Source organism: Trichogramma pretiosum, unplaced genomic scaffold (assembly GCF_000599845.2).
Source record: "Trichogramma pretiosum strain Unisexual culture from Peru unplaced genomic scaffold, Tpre_2.0 scaffold51, whole genome shotgun sequence".
NCBI lineage: Eukaryota > Metazoa > Arthropoda > Insecta > Hymenoptera > Trichogrammatidae > Trichogramma > Trichogramma pretiosum.
The window spans coordinates 551,012-560,396 of record NW_019641226.1 but is presented as its reverse complement, the minus strand read 5'-3'; the positions used below and the strand labels follow the sequence as shown (position 1 = coordinate 560,396).

The following is a 9,385-nucleotide window of genomic DNA, read 5'->3' as shown; positions in this document are numbered from 1 at the left end:
TGAGCTCGTTTGTTTCGGATTCCAACGGGAGCGCGCGCAGAAAGAGGCTATTTGCATGTTGGGGTATAGGCGACTGCGCGTTCCTCGCCATCAATGGCTCTCGGGGCCACTCGCGCCAGTAGCAGCAGTCTCTCTTCTGTATATATACAGCTCTCGTCGACGAGTCGTACACACAGGAGCGAGCGCGACTTTTTGCATCCGCTCAATAATTGAATATCGACTCGCTCTTTCTACCGTGCGTTAGCTCTACGTATAAGCTATTCTATATAGAAACAAGCCAGTGACACTGAACGAACAAATATGATATTCCCCAAAGAGGAAATGAGAAAATAGAGAATGACAACGAGTGGCGTTTTATTTGTTTCTCCAATGCGTGAGAGAGAAAGGCCGTTCTTTGTCGCGCTGTACTACGCCAACTTACTCCAACTACCGCTCGTGCGCCTCGTCGTCTATAGACGACTATATATACTACTACATAGGACTATATAGATAGGTAGGATCGCTCGTCGAGCCATTCCAAGAGGGAATTTTATACAATCCTATTATTAACGTGTTGGCAGTCGCTATATAGCTGCGCCACCGCCACTGCTGCAGCAGCTTTCTGTATGATATTCAATTATGCTGATGAGGCCATTTTCTATATAAACTCGAGCTGCCTATACCTACGATATTCACTCGAGGCACGCGTAATTTCAGCTCGTATTTTTAACAAAGATTTATGTGCCGCTCCAATTTTGTATTTCTAAAACGTCGACTTACTTACATCATTCGCTCTTACATACTTGTCATTGACTGCCTTCTTGTAATTCGGATTATTAAAAATTAATGCAAAATCAACGTAATACGCTCTTTCTCTCTCTCTCTCTGTGCGAGCGCAAAAAACAGACATTCGAGCTGTAATCGCGCATGGCAATTTAATCGTGGAAAATAATTGGAAGAGAGCTGGTGCAGGGGTGCGGGCGAACGAGCAACAGTCGACTGCCTCGACTGCGATCGCGACTGTCGACGTAATACACACACACACATAGAGCGAAATAATACACAAAGCCAACGCGTATACAGACTCATGCGCAGGGAGGGCTGAATATGAAGATGGTAATCTGAACGAAATAGCGGCTGTGTCGGGGCGCTGGGGTGTGCCCGGATAGTTGGCTGCAGACAGTAGGATCGCAGCATCCCTTTGTGTCGCGCTATACACTTGGTCTCTCCCTTCGTGTCTCTCTCCCTGCGCAGCTCTCCCTCTGCCTCGACGTAGCGGCAGCAGCAGCAGCAGCAGCTCAAGTTTGCGGCGAATAATTTCAGCGTGTTTAATTAAATTCGCTCTGGCAGAGGCCGGCCGCGACTTTCCGATTCCACGCAGTCGAGTCTATTCAACGGCGCACGGCAACGTAGCGTCGATTGCTCGGCGGCCGCTAAACGAGCCAACAACGTCGACGACGACTTTTTCGCGCTCGATATGAATAAATTGAGAAGCGTCGCAATTAGTAGACGCCTCTCGTGCAGCAGCACCTAATGGCCGCTAAGTGCAGTGGCCAAGTAAAAGCTACAACGACGGAGGAAAAAAAGGCAATTGCGATCTTTGGCATGCGCATCGCTCGGAGGGAGCGAGAAGCGAAGCCGTATATAGGAGCAAAGGAAGGACGAGGTATAGGAAGGCTCGAGAGGAATTTTTTACAGTCTCGTCTCGCGCCCGCTTAATGCTGCCGAGTTTCAGCCTCGCAGCTACTCTCTCGGCGAGCTCGAGCTCGTGTCGCATATGTAAGTGCGCGACGATTTGCGCACAAAGTCTGAGAATAGAATGTCTAATTTGGTGCTATGGCGCAGGCTCTCTCGCGCTAGAGCAAAAGACATTAAAATGTGCATGGCACAAAGTGCGGGAAAAAGGCACGAAACGAGATCGAGCATTCGACTGATTCGACGTTCAAGAGCCACGAGAAGAGAGAGGCGAGCGAGAAAAATAAGCTCGAATTTTGGACAAAAAGCTCTCGAATCGTCAAGCTATTTGCATGTATATATATTTTCGCTCAAAGGCTGGAATATGGCAGCTAATTGCGCGACCTATCCCCTCTAAAGCCAGCTCGACTAACTCGAGATATGCAGCTCTTTGGCCAAAAGTCAACACGAACGCTGAGTAATGATCTTCTATACACAGATCCAAGAGGCTTAGTCAGCTCGTGTCAACTGCCAGTCAGCTCGAGCTCGAGTCGCGTGCGGCCCAACACACACTGCAAATAAATATACACGCCGGAGACGAGGCGTCATTTGCACTACTCGGTCATAAGCAGCAGAGTACGCAAGAGAGACGACGAGTCTCGCTAATGCCCCAAACGAAAAGAGCTCGCGAGCGGTATTTTTAATTTCGCAGCTCTTGGCTAATTGAAAAATCATAAGCCCAGACGTCGTTTTGAGTTTTTGAGAGTATTTTCCAGTCGAGTCGTGTATGCATCGAGTACCGCAGTATGTAAATTGTAGATGCATGCGGCAAGCTAGATTAAAAATATAGCAGCAAATCAGAAGCGACTCGGGCTCGGGGTGGTCCTCATTACGCTCGTATACGTTCATACGAGTGCACTTGTATATATATAGTCTCTAGGCACGTAATATGTTGGCGATCCACACGTGCGCAGTGCGAGCCGAGTAGCTATAATATAAGTGCAGAGACAGAAAGAGAGAGAGAAATACACATATAGCTCGTCTGTGTTGCAGTGTGTTGCAAGTCGTGTTGCTATCTATTTAACGTATCGTTTGGCTTGGTAAGCATCCAAATTAGAGGCGGCCCCACACTCGAGGCACACGTATTGCACTGCGCTACTGCACGAGAAGTCGTGGTGTATGGCAATTATTCGCTCGCGCACGGTTTGTTTAAATTAAACGGCTCGATTGTAGCGCCTAGGAAAATGGCCAACGAAGCGAAGCGCACGCGGGGATTAATTGCGCTTACTCGCACGTATAGTATACCTATCCTATCCTTACGTACTCTCTCGCAGCTTCGAGCTTTTCGACTTTTTGGCTTTCTCCGTTTCTCCCGCAACGACGACTCGAGGCAACGGTCTCGACTGCTGCAGTGCGCCGAGTAGTATAGCTACTGTATAGCGCAGCTCGCGAGCAAAACTATTTTAATGCCCAGCTAATTAGCGATATCGCCTTGCCTTTGCAAAACATCGACAAAAAACCTCCCTCCCTCCGTCCCTCCTTCTCTCTCGCTCTTCCTTCCCATCCTCGACTCTCCTCTTTGCGACGTCTAATTTGATGTTTATAAAGCTCCACATATCAGACAAAGTGTATTTCTCATAGCTATGTACTTTTTCCATTCAAAGTAAAAGAGAGAGAGAGAGAGAGAGAGAGAGAGAGAGAGAAAGAGTTGGCAAAGCGGCGAGTCTCGCGAGCTGATGCGCCTAATTGGTCAATTACACTCATTACCGTCTCTCTCTCTCTCTTTCTGGCAGGTATAGCAGCAGATATATACACCAACGCATATACACACAGACGCGCGATATGGTATAGCGTAGGTGACGAGGGGAGGGAAATAGAGTCGGAGCTTTGGGCGCTAGTGCGATTAAATTGGCCCCGATGAGTGTCGATACGAGTTGCAGCTCGAGCTCGGTACAACCCCTTGCTGCATATCGTGACTGCCCCTCCTCCATCTATACATCTATCGCGTCTACGTGTATACACCGCGTGTACGTGTATAGGTAATAGCAGTGGCATAGGTGTACTTGGCTCATTTGCATGTCGAGGATGTCGAGGGCTCGAGCGAGCCGCCGCCGCCGCCGCTGGGTGGCGAACGGAGGTGGGAGGCGGCGACCTAGCTGCTAGCAGCGCGCAAAAAAGCCATCCGATCCAGGCTTGCGTGCAGTCGTCTCAAGTCTCAAGCCCCGCCCCGAGCTCAGGCACCGCCTCGACGCCGCTCCCTCCACGCGGCCGAGCGGAGGAGCCGCCGCCGAGTCTCGCTGGCTGGCTTGCCTTGGCTTTCTCAGTCCGATCGTAGCGAGCGAGCAACGCAGTCGTCCACGCCAAAAAGTGTCGTCGCGCGTTCTCTAGTTCCCTTCCTTTTCGTCGAGCCTGTGTTGACAGACAGATATATATAGGCTCGTGACAAGACGTATATATAGTGACTCGAGTCGATGCGAATTAGTGCGCGAATCGATCAGTGATTGGACTATGACTGTTAAAGTTTTACAAGACTCGTGTGTGGTGCAATGGATACAATAGTTGATGCAACGAAGCAATAATAACACACGCACACCCACACACATCTATATGCATGCATACAAAACACACTCACACTCGTAGAAAAGCACCGGAGAGCAAAGGACAGACGGTGTCGTCCGATCGTCGATATAATACAACAGGCTGCACGACAGACGCGAAAAATTGTGCGACATACTGGATCGAGTTGGGCGTCGCAACGCATTCAGCGAGGAGGAAAAAATAGCAGCAGTCATGACCGTTTTAAGAATGACGTCGCCCTTGACACCGGCAGCGTCGAGCAGTCCCCGCTCGTCGGAACCCATCGGCAGCCAGCAGCAGGTGAGTCCGAGTCTGGCCGTCTCCTCGGCCAGGCCCGCGGCCCAGAGGCTCAGCTTCTCGGTGGCTGCCCTGCTGGCCGACGACAAGAGGGACCAGCAACAGCACCAGCACCACCAGCACCATCAGCACCAACAGCACAACCAGCAGCGCCGGGGACAGATCGCGTCGCCCTCGCCGCCGCCCTCCCTATACCTGCCCAGCTACGCCATAAGGAATCACGTCGCGGCGAGCGACGGTCCGACGGATTTGCGCACGACCAGCCTCAGTCCGACGGATCTCAGCTCGAAAGAGAGCCGACTGGCCGCGGCTCGCTCGGCCCGCCAGAACCAGCTGAATCAGCTGCATCAGCTGCGCTACTCCGAGTCGCCGCCACGGGAGCTGCACCTGGCCTACCCCAAGTCCCCGATGAGCTCGAGCCAGGAGGAGGCCAACTCCGAGACGGACGACGGGGCCAGCCTCATCGACGTCGTCGACATGCACGACAGCAGCGAGGGCAGCAGCTCGGCGCCTCTGCTGGGCTGTAGCAGCGGCTCGCAGACCATGTCGACGACGACGCAGGCCACGACGACGACGACACAGCACGCGCCCGGCCCGGTGAGGCCCACGCCGGCCTACATCGGCGGCTTCTCGGGCCTCGGCAACCTCGGGGGTGTGCTGCATCCGGCGCTCTGGACTAGTCATCAGAACTCGGCGGTGGCTGCGGCGGCGGCTGCGGCGCACCAGGCCAACTTCTTCCCGGCGCACTTCGGCCATCATGCTCCGCTCAACGGTACGTGCACACATCGTCTCTAGAAATTCGCGACAAATAATGCGTCATAATATATATTGCGCGGGGATCGCGTCATTCGTGAGATCGATGGAGATATCGGGCCGGCAGAATGACACGATCGATCGAGTGGCATCGGCTTTGTTTCGTCGAGTGCGCCTCTCTTAGTCACGTCTGCGCTTATCAAAAAGAATACGATGAACAAACGAATAAAAAACGAATAATGTCAAGCCGGTTAATTTGTCAATGTACGGCGTGTCAGTGTATCGGCCGGCGATATCGTGCCAATATAAGCTGCCTATGATATTATACGCGCAAAATTATCGAGTGGTCAGCGAATCTTAATAGAGCGTTACGTGCTAGCTCGAGCATCATCTCGTTGGGAAATTACGGCCGCGATCGTTTCTTCTTTTCGGCTTCTTTGAGCTTGCGCAAGTCGTCGTGTGCTCTGGCATCGCAATTGTCGTCGTTCGATTCCCTTTTATTTTTATGTTACTTTTTTTCTGCGAGCTGGGCAACAATAGATTGTAACGACGAGCGGATGCTCAGTTGCAGCGAGCTTACGTAAGCCGGTCGAGTGCGACGACTGATAAATTTCGCAGCCGTCGGCCGCAACTTAATGCATAATGTATCAACTTTTTTAGCTTGGCGTGAATTGCCCGGGAAGACTCGCTAGGTAGTTTTATTCGGCAGCCAAGTAGGAGCCCTTAAAAAGATAAACGGCCCACATGCGCGAGTCGAGTCAAGAGGGGATCCCTAGCACATAGGGATAGGTAGCTCAAAAGTTGCCGCGCTCCCAACGAGTCGTTTTATTGGTATTTATGCGCGATACGTGCGAGTGCGCGATCAATTGGCCTGCGAGGCATTATTTAGCTTAAAAGCCGAGTAAATATTGCTGCGATAAAATAAGCCGATAATATAGTAAATTGCGCGCGTTTTGTGTCGGAGCTCGAGGCTAAATCAATCGGAGGTGCACAAATATTTTGAAAACGGAGAGAAAAAAGAGCCGATATATAAATAAAAAAAGGCAAGTGTTTCCTCGATTCTGACGAGATAAAGGCGCGCAGTAGCAGTGCTGCCTACTGACCATTACGCAACGACAAAAGAGCGCTCTTTCGCTCTGTCTTTTGCTCTTTCTCTTTCTCTCTCTCTTGAGCGCGCTTTATTCGCAGAAAAAGGCTGCGGAATCGCTCGCATTATCTCGGCGGGATCAGCTAATTATTTCGAATGCATTGGCGATCGAAGCTTGGATTAGCCGCCGCGCAGAGAGGGAGAGAGAAAGAGAGAGAAGTGCATGCGTGAGCTGCGCGAGCGGACCCGGTCCGTTTGACCTGGGAGCTTTCCGTCGAAAAGCGACGACTAATTGGGCCCTTTTGGCGAAGCGACGAGGCAATATCGTAAACAAAGGACAGCTCGCGTTGTAGGCAAAGTCGCACCGGTCCCCGACGAGCCGATGACGAAATGCGCAAAAGGTACCGAGAGAGAGAGAGCTGCACAGCGAGAAATGCAGACTATTGGCGTCGAATCGCGCGGCACAATCGACGCTTTATGTACTCGATCGCAATTTGCATCGCGACGGGATTAGGCTTGCGTAATTGATCGGTCGAGCGGTCCGACGGTGTGCACGAGCAGCTACACGCTCAGCAGCGCGTGTTGTCCTCCTGCTCATCTCGATACTTTACATAATCTGACATAATACACGGGCGCACGTAAGCATACACACGAGTCGTTTACATTATTTTCACTCTTTGACTCTTTCTCTCTATCGAGCTTAGTCTGCGCAATCAAAACTGACACACTTATCGCTGTAATTATCTATTTAAAGTTCTCTCGAGCGTTGAGCCAGCCGCGTAAACATATTATATATAATGTATATAGACGCGCGCGCGCGTGCAGAAGAAAAAACACGAGAGAGAGCTGACAGATAGTGTATTTATCAATGAGAGATGCTGACAGCGGCAGAAGCCGTACTTGCGGTCACGCGGATAATCGAGCCAATTTTGCGGCTTTTTAAGAAAAATTGAACGCGACCCCGAGACGCTCTTCTGCGGTTATTATACTTTTTTAAACGGCGCGATCATTATCGCACACCTGCACACTCACCTAACTCGCTCTATAACTCCTTGTCTCTCTCTTTTTGTTATACAGAAAACGGCGAGCCGGCAAAAATCAAATGCAATCTGCGCAAACACAAGCCAAACAGGAAGCCCAGAACGCCCTTCACCACGTCACAGCTCATGGCTCTGGAGAAAAAGTTCCGCGAGAGGCAGTACCTGAGCGTGGCCGAACGAGCCGAGTTCTCCTCGTCGCTGCATCTCACCGAGACTCAGGTGAGCTTCTTTTTCCTCTTCTCGCTCGATAGTCTTCGTCTCGAGTGAACTCGCATTAAAAACGACGACGAATTTCGATTCGCAGGTGAAAATCTGGTTCCAAAATCGACGAGCCAAGTCCAAGCGGCTGCAGGAGGCCGAAATCGAGAAGGTCCGGATGAACGTGGCCCGACAGCACCACGTAGCGCTTTACGGATCGCATCCCGGCCTACTGGCCTCGGCAGCGGCCCTCTACCCGGTGAGCATGTTAGGGCCCCATCCGGTGCTGGCCCCGCCACCGCCACCTCCGCCGGCCGCTCAGCCACCACCACCGCAGCAACAGCAGCAGCAGCAACCCTCGCAACAGTCACAGCAGCAGCAGCAGCAGTCTTCGCAACAGTCGCAGCAGCCTCAGCGAGAGGCCTGAAGCAGCAGCGAGACTACTCGACGAAGCTTCGAGCTCCGAGCGGCCCGCGTATCGGCGCCGAGTGATCACTTGTAAATAATTCACGATTTGTAAATACGAACCATGTCCAGTCGCTAAAGCTTTATTCACCCTATATACTCGTGTACATTGGCCTCGAGGGAGCTTCTCGAAAAATCCTCCCGAAAATCCTATTATATTACGTGTAACGTGTATATTACGAATAAATTTATTTATTTATCATTGTTGTAAATAGTCGTCTACATAGTCATACGCATACACAGACACACAAGCGCACGAGCACACACTCACTGAGTGAGATAAAGACTGAGCTGGAGGCTCTCGAGGTCACCTCATTCATTCATGTCTCTTTTGTATAAATGTAAACAGCGATTAGCCAGTAGGATTGATAATAGTATATTATAATATTAATAATAACAATAGTCATAGTCATCAGAATATTATTAATTATAATAATAATAGTTATAATAACAATAAAAAAGTCGTATCAAAATTTACAAGTTGTGCGTTGTTGTCTTATCATCATTCTATAATACACACGTAGCGAGGGAAACGGGCATTGACGAAAAAAAAACTGCCAGCGCAATTCTTATCGCGCGACATGCGAGCCAGCAAAATAAGCAAAAATTACCGCGAGGCTGATGCAGCTCTCAAAGACGCCTTCGAGTCAAGCTCGGCTCGGACTCGCCGGATAAGGATCGCGACGAATTTCGACTAATTAACTCGTGTGCCAGTGATAATTCGCTCGACCAAATCAAGTTTCGGCCTGTGGAGCCCGGTACAGGAATCAGGGAGAGGCAGCGAATTTGGGGAGTGCGCGGCAGCGGGTCATAAAAATGAGAAAAGCCCATCGGATCGCAGCGTCGACGATTGCTCGCGACGATTCACGGATCGAAATCTGCAGTCGATCGAGCCGCAGCGTCCGTGGTCCCTTCCGAGAAGGAGAGGCGCGCGCAATTTCCAAGTACAGCTCGAGCTGCACAACCCAAGTACAGCAAAAAAAAAGAGATCGCGCAATTTTCGGGCTAGCCGAGATTCCACGCGACGATTGGCCACGAGCGAGTCCGAAGCAAGAGAAGCTGATGCTGCTTTGGTTACTGCACTTTTGCTGGATAAATTAGCCAAGAGGCAATTAGTTGCGCTATCGGCCGCTTCGGCCACTTGGCGCCACCATCTTGATTGCAGCTAGTGCAGCAGCATCGAGCCAAGCCAGCCAAAGCAGCAGCAACTCGTTCAAAAAGAGGAAATAAAGAAGAAGACGAAGAAGAAGAAGAAGCAGCAGCAGCAAAAGACGGTAGCCGTGAGCCGTGTGTGCCGAGTGCGTTGCCGAAAGGA

General features: G+C 51.0%; 1 protein-coding gene across 1 annotated transcript; it reads left to right on the top strand.

Annotated features, from left to right (window-relative positions):
• Positions 1-3,995: 3,995 nt before the first annotated feature.
• On the top strand, positions 3,996-8,480 carry LOC106660476 (muscle segmentation homeobox-like). The gene is made up of 3 exons (XM_014383446.2): positions 3,996-5,299; positions 7,445-7,626; positions 7,712-8,480. The coding sequence occupies exons 1-3, from the start codon at positions 4,444-4,446 to the stop codon at positions 8,030-8,032; spliced, it is 1,359 nt and encodes a 452-aa protein (XP_014238932.1). The 5' UTR covers positions 3,996-4,443; the 3' UTR covers positions 8,033-8,480.
• Positions 8,481-9,385: the final 905 nt, after the last annotated feature.